Source organism: Mauremys reevesii, linkage group 15 (assembly GCF_016161935.1).
Source record: "Mauremys reevesii isolate NIE-2019 linkage group 15, ASM1616193v1, whole genome shotgun sequence".
In the NCBI taxonomy this organism is placed as follows: Eukaryota; Metazoa; Chordata; order Testudines; family Geoemydidae; genus Mauremys; species Mauremys reevesii.
This window is the reverse complement of record NC_052637.1, coordinates 14,210,698-14,236,012: the sequence shown is the minus strand read 5'-3', so window position 1 is coordinate 14,236,012 and position 25,315 is coordinate 14,210,698. Positions and strand designations below refer to the sequence as shown.

The 25,315-nt window shown below is 50.6% G+C and overlaps 1 protein-coding gene and 1 long non-coding RNA gene across 2 annotated transcripts; both read right to left on the bottom strand.

Moving 5' to 3' along the window:
* Positions 1 to 2,442: 2,442 nt before the first annotated feature.
* LOC120383000 (E3 ubiquitin-protein ligase ZFP91-like) lies at positions 2,443 to 24,987 on the bottom strand. Its single transcript, XM_039500572.1, has 12 exons — positions 24,824 to 24,987; positions 23,898 to 23,948; positions 22,702 to 23,385; positions 20,486 to 20,612; positions 19,386 to 19,434; positions 18,849 to 18,989; positions 16,238 to 16,366; positions 8,661 to 8,723; positions 6,808 to 6,886; positions 6,062 to 6,176; positions 5,220 to 5,319; positions 2,443 to 3,635 (listed from the first exon to the last, which is right to left on the bottom strand). Exons 2-12 carry the CDS (start codon positions 23,919 to 23,921, stop codon positions 3,251 to 3,253), a joined length of 1,896 nt encoding a protein of 631 aa, XP_039356506.1. The 5' UTR covers positions 23,922 to 23,948; positions 24,824 to 24,987; the 3' UTR covers positions 2,443 to 3,250.
* LOC120383044 lies at positions 11,518 to 12,502 on the bottom strand. The gene is made up of 3 exons (XR_005588343.1): positions 12,418 to 12,502; positions 11,841 to 11,968; positions 11,518 to 11,631 (listed from the first exon to the last, which is right to left on the bottom strand). It is a non-coding gene; the product is annotated as an uncharacterized LOC120383044 (long non-coding RNA).
* Positions 24,988 to 25,315: the final 328 nt, after the last annotated feature.

The window sequence follows — 25,315 nt, the reverse complement described above, 5'->3', positions numbered from 1 at the left end:
TGGACCTCCTCTAAAGGGATGTCTTGGCTGAAAAATTGAAACTTTTGAAAAGTTCCTGGAACTGTTTGAAGTCATCCACATTCGCAATTGTTCCCTTCAGAGACCAGGGAAGAGGATCTGCACTGCCTCGAGTCCCATCTTCAGCTGAGGATGGTTGAGAAGGAATTGAGGGGGGCGCGGGACACGCGTGCTCAGGCAGACTCTAACAAGACCGTGAGACAGCAGCTGAGAGCGTGCATCACGTCCAGACACTGCTACTGAAGATCTCTGATCAATGGCACCGGGATGCACCATCACCTGGAGTGGAGCACCCACAGGGACAGCACTAGAAGAATGGTTTCCTCTCCATGACATGAACAGACCCTGAGTGCTAATGTATGGCTCTCTCTCGGGGGGAAGTGACTCTGTCCACAGACAGCCCACCCCAAGCTTGTCCTCTCCAAGGACTAGAAGACCATGCACTGAGGAAACACAAGGCACAACCTGCCTGAGATCCCCAAGAGATTTGACTCATACTTGTGTTCTGGGCTCCAAGGGGAGTTACTATCGGGAGGTGGAGGTAGGTGATTGGTACGGCTGGGCCATAGAGGTGGCCAGGGAGACAGTGAGGGGGAATGGGGAGTTCAGTTTCAAGCCAGAGGAGGGATCTGGACAGTGGGACTGTACCGAGGGCAGTACTGGGCTCTCAGCTCCCCGCACACCCTTCTGGCTTTGAATGAGAGCCCAGGGGAGATCAGGTGCATCTGGACTATGAGTGAGGGGAGGTGACATTTTACAACGCAGACACCGAGGTCAGATCTTCAACTTTCAGGCTTCGTTTGCTGGGAAAATCTTCCCTTCCCTCTGGCTCACATCTCCAGGGACTGGTATCTTGTTGAGAAGAGGGGTCAGAGTTTTCCCTGATTCCACATAACGAAAACCTGCTTACTATGCAAGGCAGTTATCCCATTGGGAGTTAGGCACCTAAACCCCTTGGAGGAGCTGGGCCCCCATCACTTGAAATCATCTCCCGTAACATAAGTGAAGAGGATCCAGGAAGAAAATAAAAGGGTCTTGTGGTTAACAGAAGGCAAGCGGCGAGATCTGGTTTCAGTTCCTGGCTCAGTCACACACTCTCTGTATATAAGAACATAAGAACAGCCATACTGGGTCAGGCCAAAGGTCCATCTATCCCAGTATCCTGTCTTCCGACAGTGGCCAATGCCAGGTGCTTCAGAGAGAATAAACCGAATGGGCAATCACCAAGTGACCCATCCCATCACCCATTCCCAGCTTCTGGCAAACAGAGGCTACGGACACCATCCCTACCCTTCCTAACTAATAGCCATTGGCGGGACTTATCCTCCATTACCTTATCTAGTTCTTCTTTGAGTCCTGTTACTGTCTTGGCCTTTACAACATTCTCTGGCAAAGAGTTCCACAGTTTGACTGTGAATTGTGTGAAGAAATACTTCCTTTTGTTTGTTTTAAACCTGCTGCCTACTAATTTCTTTGTGTGACCCCTAGTTCTTGTGTTATGAGAAGTAAATAACACTTCCTTATTTACTTTCTCCACACCAGTCATGATTTTACAGACCTCTATCACGGCCCCTCTTAGTCATCTCTTTTCCAAGCTGAAAAGTCCCAGTCTTATTAATCTCTCCTCAGACAGAAGCAGTTCCATACCCCAATCATTTTTGTTGCCCTTTTCTGTATCTTTTCCAATTCCAATATATCTTTTTGAAAGGGAACGACCACATCTGCACACAGGAGTGGTGCCAGGGTTTCTGGCGCCCTAGGCAGAATTCGGGGGGCAGCATTTTGTGCGCTCCCCATGGGGCGTGCGGGAGCTTCCGGTTCCACTCCCATCGTGCCGCCAAAGGACCCTCCGCCAAAGTGCTGCAGGCGACAGCGGCAGTCACTGAGCTGCTCAATTGCCTGCCGCTGTTTTCCACGGCATGTTGGCAGAAGGTCCTTCTTCCGCGGCGTGACAGGAGCAGAACCGGAAGCTCCCGTGCGCCCCAAGGGGAGCGCATAAAATGCTGCCCCCCAAATTCTGGTGCCCTAGGCGACTGCCTAGGGTCACCTAATGGAAGCGCCGGCCCTGTCTGCACGCCGTATTCAAGATGTGGGTGACCATGGATTTATAGAGAGGCAATATGATATTTTCTGTCTTATTATCTATCCTTTTCCTAATGCGCAATATTTGAGCAAGTCCCCTGCAGTAAAGTTTTCAAACATGTTAGGAGTCAAAATACCTTTGAGGATCTGGGAGACATTGATGTTCAGCGGGACCGAGGTGTTACTGAAAATCTTACCCTTAGGCCCAGATCGGCACCTAACTCCCATTGAAATCCACAGACTTTAGGAGTCTAAATACCCTTGAAGATCTGGCTCTTAATCTCTCTGTGATATGATCTACCATGTAAAACGAGGGGATTAGAATCCTTACTGTCTGTTTGGTCTATTTACACTGGGAGCTCTTCAGGGTAGAGACCTTCTCACAGTGCATGCTGGCAGCTCTCAACACAATGGGCTCACAATCTCCGTTAGGACGCCAAGATTCTGCTCTAATACAAAGACCATGACACTAGCAGGCTTTTCCGCAGCTGGATGGGGGATGGCTGCGCATCCTGCAGTCACAGAAGCTGCACCAACCTGGGGGGGGCGGTAATTTCATAGGAAAATGGCGGGGAAACGGCAGCAGGAGCTGTGGCCATTGGGATGAAGGCAGGCTCACCTACCCTCACCCCTGCCCCACCCACGCTGGCAGAACCAGCAGCGCCATGAGAGAAGATGCTCTCCCTGCCCCAGGCATTACACAAAATAATTCTTTATTGAGGATTTGTCCAAAACCCCCAAGCCGAGAGTAGCAAAACTGAGGCCTTTTCCTGGGGAGGGCGAACCTCAGGATCTTTCTTCAGAGTTCCCCTGCCCCAGAGAAGGTGAGACCCTTTGCCTGGTGTCACAGTCCTCTTGGCCCACAGAGAGTCTGCGCTCTACTGACTGGTGTGGGGAGACTGTACATGGCTGCGGGGGTTTGCCTCCCTGTCCCCATACTCTCAGTGCCTGGGCAGGATTTCAGATCTGCCGCTACTGTCTCCTGCCATGGTTCAGTCGTTATCCCCACCCCTCTGCTAAGTGCTTTATGTCCTACTCTCAGCAGAGTCCAGCTGGAAGGCAGGATCCTGCTGGGATCATCTCTGCCAACATCCCCCGTGGCTCAGCCCCCAAGCGCTGGTCAGACCCAGATCCCGCTCGGTGTGGCCCGTTACTTGGCGGAGGCTGCAATAGGGGACACCGGCCTTTCCGCCTTCTCCATCTTGCAATGGCTCAGTGCAGGGATCTCCAGCTGCTCTGTGACAAGTGGGCATGGCCCATCCGGGTGGTCATCGGACGGTGTCTCCTCAGCGAGGGTGGGGGGCGGGGATGGCGCGTCCTGGTGGGCGGGTTCTGGCATTTCCGGCGTGGGCTGGGCCGGGCCGGCAGCCACCTCGGGATGGCTCTTGCTCTTGTGCGCAGTGACGTTGTCCTTCTTCTCAAACTTCTTGCCACAGATGTCACAGGAGAACTGGTAGAAGGAGTCGGCGTCATGCTTCTTCATGTGCCAGTTGAGGGAGGCCTTCTGACGGCAGGTGAAGCCGCAGATCACACATCTGGGGTGGGGAAGAGGATCAAGAGGAGAGCGTGGAGAAAGCGGGGCAGGGAATCAGAGAGAGAGAAAGCTCAGAGAGGGATGCACAGAGGATACAGGAACACAGGAATTGCCAGGTTGGATCAGACTCAAGGCCCATTTGGCCCATTATCCTGTCTCTGATAGAGCTCAGCACAAGATGCTTCAGAGGAAGGTGTAAGAACCTCACAGTGGCTAATGTGGGCTAATCTGGCCCACACGTTAGGTCAGGTCCTGGACTCTAATGGTTAGAGAACTTGCTTAAAACCTAATCTCCCTTCCAAAATTGCTATTGTTCATTCTCAATATTTTGGTTTCCACATAAATGTCCAATGTTTTTTGGAATCTCACTAAATCTTTGTATCAGAGGGTAACCGTGCTAGTCTGTATCCACAAAAACAGCAGGGAGTCCGGTGGCATCTTAAAGACTAACAGATTTATTTGGGCATAAGCTTTCATGGGTAAAAACCTCACTTCTTCAGATGCATCTGAAGAAGTGAGGTTTTTTTCACCCACAGAAGCTTATGCCTAAATAAATCTGTTAGTTTTTAAAGTGCCATCGGTCTAATCTTTGGCCTCAGCAACTTCCTGTGGCAATGAGTTCAACAGGCTAATTCAGTACCCCCCAAACTTTTGAGGATCATGCCCCCTCTTACCTCTGTCCGTGCACCTCCTCTCTATGTCCTTCATGGAGCCCGGGTTGGAGTGGTGCTGTGGCTTGGGGAGGGGAAGAAGTGGCATGGATAGCAGAAGGGGGCCAAGGCTGCGGGTGGGGCTGGGAGCAGGGCTGTGGCCAAGGGTCGAGGTTGGGGACAGGTGCAGGAGCGGACCCACAGCTGAGCTGTGGTGGGGCCAGCACCCAGGCCTGCAGCGAGGTGCAGCTCTGCTACTGGCCTCAACCTCAGCCTTGGCCCTGGGCTGGGAACAGAGCCGTAGCCAGGGCCTGAGGCTGGGGACGGATGCGGGGCGGGGAGCAGCGCTGCATTGAGGCTGGGGATGGGGCCAGGCACGGGGCCGGGAGCCGGGGATGGGACCGAAGCAGAGCTGGGGGCAGGAGTTGGGGCTCACCTAGGAGGGGAGGGATAGCTCAGTGGTTTGAGCATTGGCCTACTAAACCCAGGGTTGTGAGTTCAATCCTTGAGGAGGCCACTTAGGGATCTGGGGCAAAAATTGGTCCTGCTAGTGAAGGCAGGGGGCTGGGCTCAATGACCTTTCAAGGTCCCTTCCAGTTCTAGGAGATTGGTATATCTCCAATTATTACCTTACCTTTTGGGCCCTCCTGGACATTTCTCCACACCTCCCTAGGGGGGCACACCCCACACTTTGGGGACCTCTGATCTACAAGTATCTAATGGGTGTATGCATCAACAGGGTGAGGGGGAGAGGCCTCGTCTGGGGTGTAGTTAGGAAGAGGGCCCGGACAGCCCTAGGGACTGTATCCTCCAGAACTGGATTGATGGCACCTAATCAGCCATTTCCACCTTTGGCTTCTCAGTGCTGCGATTCTTAGGGACACAGAGGACGAGACCCCAAGTCACAGAGCGAGCCAGCGGGGTTTGCTACTTACTGTATGGGTTTCTCCCCCGTGTGGATGCGTCTGTGGATGATCAAGTTACTGCTGGTGCGGAAGGGGCGGGCGCAGTACTCACAGATGTAATCCCGTTTGTCTGCAGGGGGAAGGAGAGCGGGTTACTGGCTGCACTGGCCAGCGGGATGTAGGGCAGGGCATTTTACCCAGGCGAAAGCAAAGGTAGGGACGAGAGAAGGGCAGTAGGTCCAGGGGTCAAAAAGCAGGGGGGTGGTAGAGCAGATATTGGTAGTGAGTCCAGGGCTGGAATGACAGTGGGACCTGCAGGTTGGGATTGAGGGGCACTGGCAGAATTGTGTGTATAGGGGGAGCTCAGGACCAGAACAGCAGAGGAGTCTGTGGGTCCAGACTGAGATGCATTAGCAGCAGTGTGTGGGGCTCCAGGGGCTAGGATAACAGCGCCGCTTGCAGGTCATGACTTGGGGGGCTATGGATCAGGACTGAGGGACATCAGCAAAGGTGTAAAGGGGGAGGGGGCCCAACCCAGGGCTGCAATACCAGGGGGCCTGTGGGTTGGGATTGAGATGCATTGGCAGACCTGTGAGATTGTGGGGCTGGAATTGAGGGGCATTTGGCAGATGATTGTGTAGGAGCCCAGAGCTGGGACTGAAGGGGAGCTGCGGGGCTGGACTGAGGGGCCCTGGCAGAGGGCTGCGTGTGCGTGTGTGTGTGTGCGCGCGCGCGCAGGAGCCATGGACTGGGACTGAAGCCGGATGGAGGGGCCCTCAGAGAGCTGTGTGTGTGCTGCGTTGAGGGGGAGCCCAGCACTGTAGAAGGCAGGTGCTTTGAGGCTTTAGCCCCTGTGCTCAGGGCTCACTGACCGCTGTGCAGCTTCTCGTGCTCCTTCAGGTGTTTCTTGAAGTTGAAGGATTTGCCGCAGCTGGGCTCGGAGCAGGTGAAGGTCTTCTGGTGCACGTGCTGGTATTTCCTGTGGTACTGCCATTTAGGGGTGAAGGGGAAGCAGAAGGTAGGGTCAGCTGCCGCCCAGAGACCCTGCAGTCCGTCCTCCCTGGTTCATACCTAACTGAGCGCCCTCCCACAGAACTGGGTGTCAGAGGGAATGCTTGATTTGGCTTTGGGGCTGGAACAGCAGCCCCAATACAGGGGGGCTCCCTGGTGCCACTTGGCTCTCTCTGTAGGATGGCAGAGAGAAGCCATATCTCTATGGCCCAGTCCACCCCCAGCCTCTCTGTGGAGGCTGCAGCAAAGGCGGCCGATTGGATCATGTTCCAAAGTCGACTGCAATCACTGGGAATCTTACTATGGATGTCGATCGGCTCTGGGTCAGGGCCTTAGCCCTGAAATAGAATCTTGTCCTGCTGGGAACTGAGGACACATGGACTCGTTTCACTGAATGGCCAGTCAGATGGGAGCGACTGGGGCATATATGACAGCTCCCATTTGGGCCAGGGATTGAAATGGGGATGTCCAGAATTAAATGCATGAGTAGCTACAGCTTGAACTATGGTAAAACCACTGAAGACTCATATTCTCTGTGGATCAGGCACAGAGAGGGACCTGTAACATACGTTCACCGGTGGGTCACACTGAACCGAGTGTCACTCACGTTCAGGTACTGGCGGTTGGAGAAGATCTTGCCGCAGCCCTCGAAATCGCACAGGAGCATCTCGCGCTTGGTTGCCTTCCTGCAGAGAGGAGGAGGTGAGGATCTTGCAGGTTATTGATGGAGCCAGGATGCAGTCCAGCAGCCCTTCGGTTCTCAAACCCTCCCTCGTAGACCTTCTCTCTGTCCTCTCCTCTCCATCCCCCGGCTGCAGGGGCAAGAGCCGTGTCCTCTGCAGCCACCTCCCTGGATCTTTCCCTGCTCACCAGCTGCCTTCGTCACCTCTCCTCTGTGGCTTGTGACATCTGGATAAAGCCCCCTTCATCTCCATGCCTCACTGGCTCTCCATCTCCTTTCCAACCTCTTTTCTCCCATCTGTGCCCATCTGCTCTGGTCTCTTGATTAGCTGTGTAAAGTATTGGGTGTGGGATGGTGGAGAGATTGGACAAAGCACACCACTAGAAATGGGGAAGGTGTGCGGGTGGGGGCACTAAGGGGTGGGTCACATGCCCTGTGGAAGATGCCAACTGATGGGTGCAGTGGGGATGCGAGAAATGACAGGGAGTATCACTAGGCTGTGAGCGTATGAAGGGACAGAGATGGGTGGTTGGTTGCAAGGGGGAATGGGCAGGAGACCAAATGGCAAGAGGATTGCCCATCACTGGGGCCATTGAAAAGTATGTTAGGTAATGGGCTTTGAGAAGCAGCCCCTGTTGGGTGGCTCTGGGGCTAATGGGGCTTTTCCTCCTGTCATAACTATAAAGGGAAGGGAACAGCCCTCCTGTGTACAATATTATAAAATCCCTCATGGCCAGAGACACCAAAATCCTTTTACCTGTAAAGGATTAAGAAGCTCAGGAAACCTGGCTGATACCTGACCCAAAGGACCAATAAGGGGACAAGATACTTTCAAATCTTGGTGCGGGGGAAGTCTTTTATTTGTGCTCTTTGTTTTGGAGGTTGTTCACTCTTGGGACTAAGAGGGACCAGACATCAATCCAGGCTCTCCAAATCTTTCTGAACCAGTCTCTCATATTTCAAACTTGTAAGTAACAGCCAGGCCAGGCGTGTTAGTCTTATTTTTGTTTTCTCAACTTGTAAATGTTCCTTTTTGCTGAGAGGATTTTACCTCTGTTTGCTGTAACTTTGAACCTAAGGCTAGAGGCAGTTCCTCTGGGCTATATGAATCTGATTACCCTGTAAAGTTATTTTCCATCCTGATTTTACAGAGATGATTTTTACCTTTCTTTCTTTAATTAAAAGCTTTCTTTTTAAGAACCTGATTGATTTTTTCTTGTTTTAAGATCCAAGGGGATTGGATCTGGACTCACCAGGAATTGGTGGGGGAAAGGAGGGGGAATGGTTAAATTCTCCTTGTGTTAAGATCCAAGGGATTGGATCGGTGTTCACCAGGAACTTGGTGAAAAAGTCTCTCAAGGCTACCCAGGGAGGGGAAGGTTTTGGAGGAAAGGGGCTGTTCCAGACTGAGGAATCTGGATGGTGGCAGCGAAACCAGATCTAAGCCAGTAGTTAAGCTTAGAACTGTTTATGCAGGTCCCCACATCTGTACCCTAAAGTTCAGAGTGAGGGAGGAACCTTGACACCTCCCCTCTAAGTCTAATTGGAATGGCGCTGCCACCCCCACCAAGAGGCCAATCCAGACAGAGAGGGAGATCCTGCCCCTCTCCAACTACTCCCCTTCTCAGGAGGCACCACCAGTCGCTCAGTGGAGTGGGGAGTCCAGCTGTGGGGAGCAGGGATACGAGGGACTGGTCTGCAGCCCAGCTCTGCTACCATAAGGGCTCTAGGGAAGGGCAGCCAGCAGTCATGGCCAGGGTTCCAGGCCAGGGTCCTACCTGATTCTCTTGGGGATGATCAGGGCCACATCCTTGTTGCTCGGCTGTCCTCGCTTTTTGCGGCTGCAAAGGAAGAAACACACTGATTGGGTGCTCCCAGAGAGGGGCGTGTCTTTCCTCCTCCTTTCTCCCCATGCTGTCTCCCTTTCCCCTGGCCTGTGTTTTCCTTTTCTGTACACCCTTCCCCATCTCCACCACGCACATTTCCCTCATCCCCTCACTGCGAGAAGGCATAGGAGATGAAGGCTGCCTGGCCTTCTCTGGGGCAGGGATCTCCAGCTACCAGCCTCTCACAGAAAGGGCATCTGGTGCCTGGTCTCATGTAGGTGGCAGAATCCAAGGGTGCCCAATAGCCCCTTCTCAGGACTCATGTGGCCTTGGCCCAGGAAGACGAAGGGTCCCAAGTCCTTTTTCTAGCAAGCACCAGATGAGGGTTGGAAAGGGATCCAGAGCATTCGGCCAGCTCAATGCCCTCCAGAGAGACAGCAGGAGTCTTTCCCCCTTCGTTCACCTCAGACACCCAAGTCCTCCCTATGAGATCAGGCTTCTTGCCAAAGCTCCAGATTGCCCCAAATGAGAGCATCTCTGGGCACCCGGCGAAGTCCGGTCAATCCTGCCACACAGCCTGCGGCCCTGAGTGACAGGGTTTCATTCCAAGCACCTCTGAATCCAAGAGTGCAGGACGGCTCTGGTCTGCCCTGGATCTCAAGGACCCAACGCAAACCCTGGTCAAAGGAGAATTCAGGGTGGTCACCCTAAGATTGCTCTGATATCTTCCTGGACCTCCAAGTCTCACTAACACCTACATGGACATAGCGACGCCTCCCAGGCACTGGGAAGAGCTCAGGTTTGGCCTAGCACTACAGATTTCATGTCTTGAAGGTCAGGATGGTGTAGAGGCCAGTGCTCAGATCCTCAAAGATCTTTAAATGCCTAAGTCCCATTGAAATCAATGGGAGACAGGCACCTAAATATCTTGGAGGATGTTTCCCTGGACCGCTAGGCTTGGTACACACCTCCATCTTTCTGATAAAGGGTACAGAAAGGATAAAGGGTACAGAAATCCTGCTGAAAGGATACAGGACTTTTTCTCCAGCTCACCCCAGGCTGCTGGAGTCACTAGGGTTCAAAAGTTGAAGCTTTACACAGTAGAACCTAAAAGTTACGAACACCTCGGGAACGGAGATTGTACGTAACTCTGAAATGTTCATAACTCTGAACAAAATGTTATGGTTCTTTCAGAAGTTTACTAGTGAACACTGGTTTAATGCAACTTTGAAACTTTACTATGGAGAAGAGAAATGCTGCTTTCCATTTATTTTTTTAACGGTTTATGTTTAACACAGTACTGTCCTGTATTTCCTTTTTTTTGGCTCTACTGTGGCCTGATTGCATACTTCCGGTTCCAAATGAGGAGACTGGTCAGTTCATAACTCTGGTGTTTATAACTTTGAGGTTCTACTGTAACTATAAAAACACAAAGTCAACATCATGTCACAATATATAAATTGTTTTAAATCAAACTCTAAAATGTTCTTAGGCAGCATTTTTCATGCTTTACCTTTCTGTAAATTTTCAATGGATGTATTTTTTTTTATTAGTTTGTGTGTATGTATGATAAAATGGATGTTTATTGACATTGAACAATAAAAATCTAATCTTTCCAAGCCTAAATATACAGCAGGCGTGCTAGATGCAGCTGAGCTCAATGCTTTCCTGCCCCGTGAAAGGCTCCAAGACTCACCAGATAGCGAGCTAGCAGAGGACAACTTGCACAATGTTACAATAGTTGGGTTTCTGTGCTCATAGTAACAGCACGTTTCCATATAAGTAACCTCAGTTTGCCTGGCATACAAAAACTATTACACACCACAAGAGCCTATCTGTGTATGTCTAACATGGAAAGGAAAAAGAAATTGTACAACACTATATTTAGAAATAGCATGTGTTCATACAGTTAAGAGACTACATTGGAAAATAGTTGCACAAGAGGGAAGAATTAAGGTCACATGTGCAGCCTTTAACATTTGCCTGACTTCTGAGCACTCTTGGTCATGGATTTCTACAGGAGAGGAGCACAGCCTGCTCTCCTGAATTTCAACTAGAATCTCAAGTGCTCAGGGCTTCTGAAATTAGGCCGTAGTGGTCAGTTTTTCAAGAGGACTCAGCAGCTCCCAAGCCCCTGATGAACATTTTGAACATTTGGCCATAACTGTGCAACCAGTACCATTCTCCTAATGGCTTTTTTGGTATCAAATTTCCCAATTTTTAATTAAAGTAAAAAGATGAACAAAACAATAAGACTGAAGGAGAAAGCATCACTCTACAATTTCAAAGCTCCGACGGTTTGTAATAGAGATGTAAACAATTTAAGACCTACAATGCAGTGTGGACGTATTTGGTCAGACACCCCTTGAATGCGGTCATCCTAGGGTTCCTAGGCACTACGGTAATACAAATAAGAATGAAATGATAATAAGACTTGACTAGGTCAGTAGAACCAAGCTGCTCTTGAATAAGTCCATCGTTTGCATGATAAAAGTAAAGAGCATTAAAAACCTTTAGAAAAATCCACTTTGTTAATTAAATAAGAGGAAAAATGATTTTATTTCTGTACTGTTTGACAGTTATCTTAAATACCTACTCCTCACCGCACAAAATAATTACAGGTGGCCATCATTTATAGTGTGAATAAATATAATTATCCTATGTTACAAACATGATTAAATTGTATTATTTACCAACAATAAAAAGTCTTTAAACACACTGTATTGCAAAAAGGTATAATACAGTTAAGAAAAAAGGATACAGTTGTAATCACATTAATCTAATATTGTTAAACAAGGAGAACGTTTGGTCACATACATTTAAGTTTGATCTAATTTAAAATGTTTTGTCTGCATTATCAACCTTCCAATGTAAATCTTGCAGCCACTTCACTTTTGTTGTTGTTGGTCAGTGATAGACTGCCCTGAAAAGAAAACGAAGTTAGAAAATAGCTAAATTGCCATTTTGGTGAAGAAAATACATGTTAAAAGTCACTGACGATCTGCCATTTTCATGATAGAAGATGTAGGTTATGCAGCTTACTTTGCAAGTTCAAGTTGATGCTGCTCAACACTTTGCAATACTGTATATTGCACACATGTATTGTCATCAGATTGGGATAACGGTACTTACAGAAGGAGATGAGAGTTGTCTGCAAAGGAACACACACTACAGTATGCGATGTGCTCTTGATGCTTTCTCTTGCTCCTCTGATTTTTTTTTTCCTGTCTCGATCTCCTTAGCTGCTGGTATCATAATGGCTACAGCAAAAAGCCACACATCAATGTGTAAGTTCTTTGATCCTTTATTTCCTTTAAACCTTAAAGGGACACCATCAACAAGTTCAGTCAATCTTTAAAATGAGTGACAAGTTCAGGTGCTCTGCATTTGATTTCAATGGGAGTCTGAGATCTCTCCTACTTAGTTAGGCGCGTTTGAAAATCCCACTACACACTTACACACCTTTGAAAATCTGGCCCTAAATGACTAGTAACAGAGTGCTCTCAAATGCACAAAGTACAGAAACTGAAGGAAAAAGAAAGATGTATACGGAAATAATCTTTTTATTTCCAGTGATTTTAGAGATTACTTGTAGGTAGAAAGTTTTCAGACACAAGCATGATTTTTGAGTAGATGGTGTCCCTCTAATGGTAAAATTAAAATGCTGCAAGGAGAGGAAGGGGGAGCACAAATGAAATATATAATTTACCATTATTTCCTGCTATGCTTCGATTAATGCCTCCAGAACTTGTTCTCTGCTGGTAGCAAATTGTTACTTGGTTTCACAGCCCCTGTAAAACAGACATTAATAGACTTTCAGTACAGAATTGAAGTCACAAAAACATCTAGAAAAGAAAAAGGCAGAAGAGCTTTGACTGTGCATGTTAATACTTACTTGGTATGTGTTTGGGTGTATATTCTGGGGCTTCTTTCTGCCATAATCCCCACAAAAAAAATATCACCGTGAAGAGATAGTTGAAGATGGAAGACTGTTCACACTTAATTCAGCTAATTCCAAAGGAAATGCTTTTACACCTCCCTATGTAATAAAAACATTAGAAAGTCTGGAAAGACAGAGTTAGGGTCTATAATTAATTCCCTAGTGTTATGTAAGGCCGCAGTTCAACAAGAGACTTAAGCATATGCTTCTTTTTAAGCATATGAGTAAGCTCATTGACTTCTATGGGACTATCCATGTGTTTAAACACAGGCACCATTATCAGCCCTTGTGATTTTATTGAGCGTCTCATGATATTTGGTGTTTTTCTTAAAGCCCCAGCTCCTGTAGTCAAGTGATCACAGGACAATTTTAGCTTTTATTTAGATAAAATGTAAGTTTCTAGCCCTCACGCTTGGGGAAAAAAAACATTGAAAATGTGTCCTGAGTGTGACCTAAAGGCTCAGAAACCAGAAGACAAATTTAAAGAACCTATAATTTATTATTAGAAAAATCCAAAACAATCCAAAACAAAAAAAACCCCAAATCAAATACTCATGATTTTTGAGATGTGACTCATTACTTCTGTACACTTGAGATCAGCAGTACTGACTTTTAAATACCTTGGTGACTTGGAGCCTAACCATTCACTAAGGACCTGACCCAATTCCCAGTGATTTATTGTGAGTCATTCCTCTCACCTCAATGAAGGTTGCATTAGGCTCAGTCACCCAAAGCAATTTCAAACACCCACCCAATCTTAACTTGGCTTCCTTGGATCTTCAGAGATTAACTCAACTATCAACATCAGAAGCTAGTACAAGAAGGATGTGGATAAATTGGACAGAGTCCAGTGGAGGGCAACAAAAATGATTAGGGGGCTGGAGCACATGACTTATGAGGAGAGGCTGAGGGAACTGGGATTGTTTAGTCTGCAGAAGAGAAGAATAAGGGGGGATTTGATAGCTGCTTTCAACTACCTGAAAGGGGGTTCTAAAGAGGATGGATCTAGACTGTTCTCAGTGGTAGAAGATGACAGAACAAGGAGTAATGGTCTCAAGTTGCAGAGGGGGAGGTTTAGGTTGGACATTAGGAAAAACTTTTTCACTAGTAGGGTGGTGAAGAACTGGAATGGGTTACCTAGGGAGGTAGTGGAATCTCCTTCCTTAGAGGTTTTTAAGGTCAGGCTTGACAAAGCCCTGGCTGGGATGATTTAGTTGGGTTGGTCCTGCTTTGAGCAGGGGGTTGGACTAGATGACCTCCTGAGGTCCCTTCCAACTCTGAGATTCTAAGGGGTCATTTGCAGATGTGCCTGACTGAATGGGAGAGTCATGGGGAGAGGTTCCCCAACAATTCCCTCCTCCTCCCTTCCTCCCCCCCCAAAAAAAACCTGTTTCATACTTCTCCCACCCACATCCAGCAACCCTACAGGTTCACTCCCAGGCTTGTATTATTTTGACAAATAAAATATGTAGAATTTTAAAATATTGTGCACAGAATTTTTAAGATTTTGGTGCAAAATTCCCCCAGGAGTAACTCCCTACACACTGAAGCCCTATTTAGCCATTCGTCTCTCCCCTGGCGAGCAGGATACTGCAGTACACTACAGCCACTTTGTACCACTTGCGTAACACAGAGAGGCCATGTTCTGGCCCCACATGGCCAGAGGAGAAATCCCTTTGTGCCAGTGGAACTCTCCCCAGGCAGAGATGGCTCCTGTGGAACCGTCCCTGCACTCTCTGGTGCTGTGCAGGGAGCTCTGATATATCAATCCTCCATTGATGTTTGGGATCTTATGCCAGTGGTATAAGTTAGAGCAGTTGAGGAGCAGAGGGCAGATGGTGCAGGATCAGGGAGCTGCAACTGGTTCCCTGACAGCTCCATCTGCATTGAATTGAGCTGTGACGTGGGCAAACTTCAGCCCTACTATATTCTCCCTCTCTACCTAGACTCTAGTACGCTTGTCTCCTTCGTTGTCCCCTAGTTCCATCACTGGCTCCACTGCCATTGAAGTCAATGGAAAGAATCTCAATTAATGTCTCTGGGCTTTGCTCAGGTCCACACATGGCTCCCATCATAGCAGCTAAGCATCCTCCGCGAGCAGCACTGGCAAGATATACATGTGGTAGAAATTTCTGTCCGTTCCAGTTGAGGAATAAGGAGAGACGGACACAGCTAGTCAAGCAAGGAGCCCCAGGAGGGGCGATCTGTTTATTTCAATTGCAATTGGGTTCGAGCTCACAAGTCAGCAAGAACAAAGAAAACACTTACACCAAAGTATTATATGCAGTTGACTATGATAATCTATCGCTCTATGATTGGCCAAAATTTGCTATCATTACCATACATAATTAGCAAGCTACATGTATCTGCCCCTCATGACCCCTTATTGTTCATCTACTCGCCCCCCCCCCACCCTTGCGTTAGTTTGCAAACCAAGCAGTTAGTTATCTATAGGATGCAGGCACAGAAAGTTCTATTGTCTGCGGGCTTGGAGTTTGGCTATATTTCCTCTCGAAAGAACTTCCTGAGTTAAGACTATCCATAACTGATGCTGCATTTTTCCCTTCTTTTTCCCATGTGTACGTGACAAATCTCCCCCCCTGGCAGTTGAGTAGAATAATTTTATTTCATACAGAAGCATTCTTCCATCAACCTGGCTGCATCTAATCAGGGGCTAGGTCAGCATAGCTATGGCGCTTAGGGGTGAGACATTTTTCACACCTCTGAGTGATGTAGCCATGTCGATCTACATTTTAAGTATCAGAGGGGTAGCCGTGTTAGTCTGGATCTGTAAAAGCAGCAAAGAGTCCTGTGGCACCTTATAGACTAACAGACATATTGGAGCATGAGCTTTTGTGGGTGAATACCCACTTCGTTGCATGCATGTAATGGAAATTTCCAGGGGGAGGTATAAATATGCAGGCAAGAAGCAGGCTAGAGATAATGAGGTTAGTTCAATCAGGGAGGATGAGGCCCTCTTCTAGCAGTTGAGGTGTGAAAACCAAAGGAGGTTGATTTTCACACCTCAACTGCTAGAAGAGGGCCTCATCCTCCCTGATTGAACTAATCTTGTTATCTCTAGCCTGCTTCTTGCTTGCATATATATACCTGCCCCTGGAAATTTCCACTACATGCATCCGACGAAGTGGGTATTCACCCACGAAAGCTCATGCTCCAATACATCTGTTAGTCTATAAGGGGCCACAGGACTCTTTGCTGCTTTTACATTTTAAGTGTAGAGCAGGCCTGAGACACCCAGTGTGGTGTGGAAGACAGCTCTGCGCTGGGAATTGGCTGCGGTTTGGTCTGGCTGCTATTGCCAGGGGTCTGTAGTTACAGAGCACAGGGCAGCCCCACGCACGCCCTCAGGCCTCTAGGTTAACCAGCATTCGAAAGCTCTGGGGTTGGGAAATGCAGTCACTTCTCAGGTGGGCCCAGAGCCGCTTGGATGATTGAGCTGAGATAGACAAACTGACCTCAATCCCTTCCTTCTCACTCACCCACTTCTCGCCTTCCTGTCTCCTCTCCCTATGTGCTCAGGCTCCCCCTCCTCACCTGTACTGGCCCTCTGCCTGTCTTCCCCTCTCACCTGGATTGCACCGCCTGCTCCTCAGAGGGGCTGCCGTTCGCTGGACTCGTCTCAGTAGGCAGCTGCGCACCCTTCACGGGTCTCTTGCGGCTCTTGGTCTGGCTTTGCTCTCTTTTCAGCTCGGAGTCACTGGATGGACCAGATGGACACAAGAACTAGTTACAACCTGGGAGAGGGGGCTCTCTAATGGCAGGCGAAGCTAGACATGGGAAACAGAGGGAAAGCAACCCAATGCCACCAAGGGAGAGGCACACAGACTAAAAGCATCTCTTCCAAGCCAGCGCTAAAGGAATCAATGTATTATTCCATGTTCACGTCAAGTTAGAGCTGAGAGTTTAATCACATAACACTCAGGGTTAGATTTGTCAGAGCAGCTTTCCCTCTGCAGAGTATGTTTAACAAATGGGTCTCTTGTTCCCAGGATCAGGACTAAGTCGCAAGGAAGCTTGGGAGGAAGGATGGGATTGTGGTTAAGGCACAAGACTGGGTGGCAGAACACCTGGGTTCTGTTCCTAGCTCTGAAACTGACTCACTGTGTGGGTGAAATAAGGGGCCTTTGTCTATCAGATCCCCCTTGTGGCAAGATGGGGAGCTACACCAACTTGGCTCCACCCCCTGATGCTCTCACACCCAAGTCCTTGTTACAACCTGACTTCTCCTCAGCAGTCTCTGGCTCCTTCAGGGTGATGGGGAGTCAGAAGTTCCATGGCTCTAGTAGGCGTCAGTCAGCCCTAGGTCTCCTGCGTTTAGAACCTTCTTATCATAGAATCATAGAATCTCAGGGTTGGAAGGGACCTCAGGAGGTCATCTAGTCCAACCCCCTGCTCAAAGCAGGACCAAACCCAACTAAATCATCCCAGCCAGGGCTTTGGCAAGCCTGACCTTAAAAACCTCTAAGGAAGGAGATTCCACTACCTCCCTAGGTAACCCATTCCAGTTCTTCACCACCCTACTAGTGAAAAAGTTTTTCCTAATGTCCAGCCTAAACCTCCCCCTCTGCAACTTGAGACCATTACTCCTTGTTCTGTCATCTTCTACCACTGAGAACAGTCTAGATCCATCCTCTTTGGAACCCCCTTTCAGGTAGTTGAAAGCAGCTATCAAATCCCCCGTCATTCTTCTCTTCTGCAGACTAAACAATCCCAGTTCCCTCAGCCTCTCCTCATAAGTCATGTTCTCCAGCCCCCTAATCATTTTTGTTGCCCTCCGCTGGACTCTCTCCAATTTATCCACATCCTTCTTGTAGTGTGGGGCCCAAAACTGGACACAGTACTCCAAATGAGGCCTCACCAGTGCTGAGTAGAGGGGAATGATCACATCCCTCGATCTGCTGGAAATGCCCCTACTTATACAGCCCAAAATGCCATTAGCCTTCTTGGCAACAAGGGCACACTCTTGACTCATATTCAGCTTTTTGTCCACCGTAACCCCTAGGTCCTTTTCTGCAGAACTGCTGCCCAGCCATTCGGTCCCTAGTCTGTAGCAGTGCATGGGATTCTTCCGTCCTAAGTGCAGGACTCTGCACTTGTCCTTGTTGAACCTCATCATATTTCTTTTGGCCCAATCCTCTAATTTGTCTAGGTCCCTCTGTATCCTATCCCTACCCTCCAGCGTATCAACCACTCCTCCCAGTTTAGTGTCATCTGCAAACTTGCTAAGGGTGCAGTCCACACCATCCTCCAGATCGTTAATGAAGATATTGAATAAAACCGGCCCCAGCCCCTGGCTGGAGTACGCAGGGAGCCCAGGGCAGCCCAACTCACCCGGTTCAGCTCAGGGCCCGTTTGGATCAGCCAGAACCACTCTTTGTCAGCCCCTTGCTGCTGCTCCCTCCTCCCTCTCCCCCTCTGTAGGCTTGCCCCACGTCTCTCTCTTTGGAGTGTTAGCCGTTCACCAGCTTGCTAGAGGACAGCTCTCTAGCAGCTGCCTTTCTTCTCAGGAACTCCCCTTCTAACTGAGGTCTTTAATATTTTTTTATCATGCCCAGGTGCTTCCCTGCCTAATTAACTGCTTCTCATTATCCTTGGGTGAACCTGAGCTGCCTCATTCCCTATTGTGGAGCCTGTAAGAGGTGGACTGGGCCCCTGAGCCTTCAAAGGGCCATTTACCTTCTGACCACGCAGTGGGCAAATCCCTTCCTCTCCTCTTATCAATAATTAAAATAAGGTCCCTATCCTGGGGAATTTACAACTCCAGGGCCAGATTCTGATCTCACTCACACAACTGAGAATGAGGAGCATATGCTCTCAGCAGTGGTGTTTATGAGCATCCCAGGGTACCACAGCTGAGTGTGAAATTAGAGTGAGGCTTTAATTATGCCAGCAAAGAGTTGGCAACCACAAATCAGGGAGGGGGTAGGAAAGGGCAGGGATCCAGGAAAAGCTACGGAGAGAGACACCTTGTTTTGTACGCGCCCTGTGGGTTCCTGTGTTAATTGTTAATGTACGAAAGAGTCACGGAAGGAGAAGGGACAGAAGAGCCAGGCTGTGGCATTACGTCAGAAAGAACCTACACAGACTCTTCGTAAAGTGCCAGACTTTGGTCCAGCCTGGCAGCCCTTCAGAAAGCAGTGCAGCCAGCTGCCTCCCAGCCCAGCTCTAGCTTCCCTTACCTGTCCAGTGACGTGTGGTAATTCTCATCTCGCAGGTCGTCGGTGTAAGTGAGGTCATCTTCCTTGGTGAAGTCTTCATCCTCGTCCTCTTCCTTTTTGGGCTCAGGCACCTCCTCTGGTTTATCCTCCAATCCTGGTGCACTGCAAAAATCAAATGTCAAGAGAGGGGTCTGGACGAAGCCTATCTCCCTGAGCCATGGCTCTGAGGGGAAGTCTCTGAGGGCTCTGTGGCTCCTGATCCCACCATCTCTCCTCACAGCCTGATGGCCATCCTGTCTACATGTCCCTGTCAGTCACTGGCCTCTCTGCTGAAGCTGTTCCCAACAGGGCTGATGAGTAATAATAGGGATGGGGCAAGACTGCCCCACTGGGAACTGGCTTGATAATTTCACACCAGACATTGTCAGATGGGAGTGACTCTGGGTCATCGCAGTCCTGGGGATACAGGGCAGTTCCTCTCTAGTCCCAGGAGTACATGAGCAGGGGATAGGTAAGCACCAGGGACAGATGATGAGGAGAAGAGCCTCCGTCACTCACCTCTCCAGCTCTATCCCTTCTGTGCCAGCCTCTGCCTCTGCCAGGGGAGCTGTGGGGAGAGAAACTAGATGCAGTCAGTTGAAGGGTGAGATGGAACCATGAAGCTGAGATCTGCAGAGAAGGGACAGGGAAGGAAGGAAGGAACAACCGCAATGGTGGAAGAGAGGGGGCAGGGAAGGTTTGGGAGGAGAGAGGCATGAGAATGAGAAGGCCCCAAGGAAGGGAACTAAATCCTCATTCAGGGTATAAACCAACCACTAACTGTCCAGAGAAAGGGGGCTAGGAGAAACTATAAACAAGTTGTTCCATAATTGTCCAATAGGGAGTTTCTTGCCACCCCTATGAAGCACCTGATACTGGTCACTGAGGGATAAAGGGCTAGATGGACTCCCCCTTTCCTCGGAGCCCTGGGGATCTGAGACCCACGGCTCTTCCCCTCACTCCAGCCGGGAGATCACGTCGGGTTTGGGAATGAGAAATCCTGCTGAGGGGGGAAGAACATGGTGGGATGGGGGTGAATGAATGGCTTGTGGAATGATTGTTACAAAGAAAGTTCCATGACATAACCCGGCCCCTCCCCTACGCTGTGGGGATGTGGCATCAGAAGACAGACATGGGAGACCCTTCAGAAGAGTCAGACATGCTTCGCCCTCTGGAGAAGATGCTCAAACAACACTAATATCAAACCACTTAGGCCAGATACCGAGCTGTAGCGGGGAATGAAACTTTCAACAAAAAAGACTTCTTTTCAGAAAATGAGATTTGGTTGAAAATTATTTCATTTGCAAAACAGTTTAGCTTTCAATTCCATTTTTAGAAAGTATTTTGAAATTGTAATTCTTTTTTGGGGGGGAAGAACAATTTTTTTTTAAATTGTCAGTTTTTTTTAAAAATTGTCAGTTTAGAAATTGTGTGGAATTGCCGCCTTCTGCCAGAGTTCTACTTTGTCCCGCCTGTCCTTTTCCACCCAAACAATGGGGGAGGAAAGTCAAAGAGTGAGAGAAATTAATAGCAAAGCGTTACTCTGAAGGGTTAAGCACTGAACGTGATATTTGTGGAGAGAAAGCTTGTAATACCCAAGGGAACAAGGAATCCCTTACCCAGCGAGGTCACGCTCTTGTAATTCTCCTGCATGACGTCCCTGTAGAGGGCTCTCTGACCGGGGTCCAGCACAGCCCACTCCTCCTCCGTGAAATACACAGCCACCTCCTCGAAGGTCACCACCCCCTGAAACAACCACAGTCCCCACTCAGGACCTGTTCCCCAGCCATAATCCCACCTGCCCCAGACTGTTCTAGTTTCCTGTGTACTTTCAGTAAGGCTTATAATACCCATAATCTGCAAGTTAGAACCTCGTCCCTACTGCTCCCATGTACTGCTCAACGGCTCACTCACTGCTAGGTCTACCATTTCCACATGCATCATTCAGGCCTCTGGCCATTCCCTCTGCTCATAGGCGCTGACTTATTTTTCCCAGTGAGTGCTTCGCCCAAGGCCCCGTCCCCACAATGCTCCGTCCTCACTCTGCCTCTTCCCGCCCCCTCCCACAACTTCCCCACCTGCCTTTTGCTCGCTCCTCTCAGTCCCCTTCCCGCCGCTCCTGGCTCCTCTCCGTCCTCCCTGAGCCTGGCCAGCCCGGGGGCCCTGCTAAACAGCTGATCAGCAACCAACCCAGGTCTGCCCAAATGCTGTGGCTGGTGGGTGCTGAGAACCCCCTATTTTTTTTCCATGGGTCCTTAAGTGCTGGAGCACCCACAGAGTTGGCGTCTATGCCTCTGATACCTAATGCACCTTCAGTGTCCCAGGATGAAGGTCACTTGTTAGTATGTGAAACTGAGGTGGTTCCCACTGGGTTCACAGGGACTGAACCAACAAATCTATGGAAGCTCCTTAGCTGGAATTCCTCCAATTGCAGGTTCCAACAGGTCCGAGATGGAGCCCTCCTGCTCTTTATTCTCACCCAGCCAAATGAAACCTGAACCTTTAGCATCTGGCTCAGTCCACAAGGTTAACTTCTCTCTTTGGTTCCTTCTATTCTGTCAAGGGACCATGTCACCCTGTCATGCTGTTTTATGCAAGTTTTGCTGGTTTATTTTTGAGAATCTCACCGCCCCCTCTCCCCCCAAGCTATGGACTAGAGGTGGCCTGAAATATAACAATGAACAGCCACGTTCTTTGCTTTATAGCAATGACTCTCAACCTTTCCAGATGACTGTGCCCCTTTCATGAGTCTGATTTGTCCTGTGTATCCCCAAGTTTCACCTCACTTAAAAACAACTTGCTTACAAAATCAGACACAAAAATACAAAAGGGTCATAGCCACTATTATGGATAAATTGCTGACATTCTCATTTTACCATCTAATTATAAAATAAACCAATTACAATATTTATATTCCACTTACATTTCAGTGTATAGTTTATACTGCTCTGTACACAAGTCATTGTTGATATGAAATCTCAGTTTGTACTGACTTTGCTAGTGCTTTTTATGTAGCCTGATGTAAAACTAGGCAAATATTAGAGGAGTTGATGTACCCCCTAGAAAACCTCTGTGTATCTTCAGGGGGACACGTACTTCTGGTTGAGAACCACTGCTTTACAGTAGCTTGAGACTCGAGCGGCGGAGTTCAGATCTAGATCTGAAGAACTGAACTTGCCCAAAGGGAAACAGATTTAGAAAACCCAGCATGTTTCTTTTTTGCCTTCCCAAACATGGGGCAGGAAGGAGACCCTGCCCCTTCCGTGGCCCTGGCTCTTCCCCCAAGGACCCATCCCCCAGCCAGGCCAGCAGCTGGAGACCAGCCGGGGAGCCCTGGCAGCTCTGAGGAGCTGTGGACCCTCCACCTGCCCGGGGTGGGGGAGCTCAAGAGCAGCCCCAGGCCCGTGTCCCCGCCCAGGGCAGGTGCAGGGCCCACAGTTCCCCACAGCTGCACACATGGCTCTTACCCCAACCCGGTTCCGGCCAGGGCCTCGGAGCCGCAGCCTGGCCATGGTAAGAGCCGTGCAGGCCGTTGTTAGGAGCTGCAGACCCTCCACCTGCCTTGGGCTCCAGCTGCCAGCCTGGTTGGGGAGCAGGGCCTCGGGGGGAAGAAGGCGGCCAGGGGTGGGGCCCATGGCAAAAAGTGGATGGGCGATGGCCCCCCGGCTCCCCCTATTCCAGCACCCCTGCCCCACAGCATCATATCGGGGCGGTGTGGGGGGCGACATTTTATCCTTTGATTTCCCATCAGATCTGTCTCTCCCATCATCCCTTCTCAGCCCCACCCCTGGCTCTGCTCCCTCACAATTTCCCCCCCTCGCACCGTATCAGGTACCTGAGCAGGCTGGGTCGACTCCCCTTGCCCCAGGCAGGCTTCAGCCAGCGCAGCCGCCTCCTCGCTGCTGTGGGGCTCCCTCGCCGTCACCCAGGCCCGCACGTCCGCCCGCAGCGCCCCCAGGAACTGCTCCCGCACGACGACGTCCACAATCTGCTCCTTGGTGCGCTCCCCGGGCCGCAGCCAGAGCCGAGCAGCCCGGCTGAGCCGGGCTAGCATCTCCCGGGGAGCTTCTCCGGGCCGGGCAGCGCCTGAGCGGAACTGCAACCGATGGGCTTCCTCGCTGGCCTGCTCTGAAACAGCCGCCTTGCCCTCGGCACAGCCCCTGGTGGGGCCTGTCCGCATGGAGCCGCAGGTCTCAGGTGCCTCCCGGGGGAACGAAGGAGCCTCGTCCCCGTGAGGCCAGTCACGGGACGGCACCACTTGTTCAAGGCCAGCAGTGTCTGCTCCTTCCTGAGACCGGTGAGGTGTCTGCGCCGTCCTCAACGGAGAATCTTCCCCCTCTGAGCATCCCAGCCAGGACTGGGATGGCCTCCGCGGGGACAAGGGCCAGCAAGGGCTCTGCTCTTCAGCCTCGCTCTCCTCCCTCTTGGGACGCTGGATGGGGATCCCACAACGCCCTTCCACCAGGGCACGGGGTTCGCCCCACATCCCAGCCGTGGCAATCGCCCATTGCACCTGGTTCTGCTGGGAAAACGCTGGGGTTGAAAAACTTGGACTAGCTCCACACAGAGTCTGTTCCTGCACCTGAGCTAATGGGGCTGTCGCCTTAGCGCGGGTGCTGCAGATTCATCACACTTTTATATCCCGAGGTTCAACCCTCACAACCCACCCAGCGTGGGGAGGGGAGGGTTCTGGTAGCCCCCGCAGCAAGACTCATAAGCATAGGTGCCGACCCACAGCAGACAGTGGGGATAGGGCTTCAGTGGAGGGGGCGGAGCACTCCCAGAGAAAAATAGAAGTCAGCACCTATTCTTGCTCATAAGCCAGACAGAGGGGGAAGATGGGGATACCACGGCACCCTTACTAGCTTTCTTCCCAGTGGGCCTGTTCCATAAACCAGGCTCCAGGTCACGCAAGTCCCAGCCAAAGGTCTGTCACCCTCTGCTGCCTGCTCACCCCCATCTTCTTCACCCCCCTGCATTTTCTGCCCCTCTTCCTCCAGGGGACCCCATACATTCCAGAAACCCCCCTACCTGAGCTGGTTCCACAGCAGCCATTTCCCAATCCGGACGTTATTCTGCAGCCTGTCAGGGCGAGAAGGGAGGTTTCAAAAGGGCCTTGGCACCATTTCACGCCCCGATTCCCTCCTGGCTCCTTCCCTGCAGACAGATGCCCTAGCCATGGGGCAGTCAATGTGCGGACGGCTGCCCAGACCCGGCCTGCCAGACACTTTTGAAGGGGACCCCAACATCTTTTTTATGTATTGATTGTTATTGTTGCTATTTTTTTTATGTGATTCTCTCGGGAGTCTGGACCTTGATGAAGAATTTTGCACCGGGACAAAAAATAACTGACTCCCCCTGAGTCTGTGCCCCGCTTTATTACAACACAGACCCGGCCTCTCCCTCCAGGAGTCAGCGCATTTCTACCCACAGTCTGAACCAAACCCCAGAAAGGAGCAGAACCAAAGGAGCCGCTCTGGGGGATCCCCCGACACTGTCCCCAGGGCAGCGCATCCCCCCAGCAGCGCGGGGACCAGGCAGAGGCAGGAACTGGCTTTTCCTCTCCCTGCTCCTTCCCTTCTCCCCAGGAAAGTCACTGTGCCCCGGGGTGCTGCAGGGAATGGAGCTGGGCAGGGCTGGGAGCCGGGACCTCCCTCCCCACTGATCGCTCCTGCTGCCCCTGCCAGGCTCTGCCCCTGTCTCCCTCCCGCCCCCTCCCCTCGGGCTGGGAGACTCGGTCCCTGGCCCGACCCGGGGCGGTCGCTCCCCGGAGCTGGCTCGGCTCCTGCAGGGGATCAGGGGGGCAGAGCCGGGGGGGGGGGTGTCAGGGCGGGCAGCAGCTCTGGGACTCGCAGACCCCCGCCCCCCCGGGAGCAGAGCTGGGGCGAGGAGGGGCCGGTGGTGCAGAGTCACTTTCCTGCCCGGCCCCAGCCCTTCCCCCGGGTCTCGCCCCTCACCTGCAGGCTCCGGCTCAGGGGCTGGTGCGGGCAGAGCCGGGTTAATGCAGGTCGCTCCGCTCACAATGGAGCTGCAGCGGCTGCATCTGACCCAGGAAGCTCAACCCCCGGTCTGCTGAGCAGAGAGAGCAGAGCCCTAGGAGCTTCCCCTCCCTGAGCAATACCCAGAGCCCCCTGGTGGGGAAAAGCGAAGGAAACCTCCCCCATTGTGCACCCCAGCAGTGCGGACCGAAACCTGCCGGGGATCCTTTCTCTTCCTGAAAAGAGAAAGAAACTTCCAAAGCAAAGGAACCAGAATCAGAGCCCAAGCCAGGGTGTCTGAGACCTTCTCCTAGCGCTCTGTGCTTAGAAAACATTCACCAGCAAACCTGGACTGAAGACCTGGATTTACTCCAGATCAGCTCCAGTATGAATGCCACCATTTTCCCCAGTAGGCACCCAGACACTATGGTGATGGACGTCGCATGAGACCCCTATGGAAAAATAAACAAA

Coding starts and splice junctions, on each gene's coding strand:
- LOC120383000 (XM_039500572.1), bottom strand. CDS start 23,921: ATGGCTGCTGTGGAACCAGCTCAG. Junction 23,386..23,897: donor CTGCTGTGGAACCAGCTCAG/GTAGGGGGGTTT, acceptor TTTTCCCAGCAG/AACCAGGTGCAATGGGCGAT. Junction 3,636..5,219: donor ACGGGGGAGAAACCCATACA/GTAAGTAGCAAA, acceptor TCCCCACCCCAG/ATGTGTGATCTGCGGCTTCA.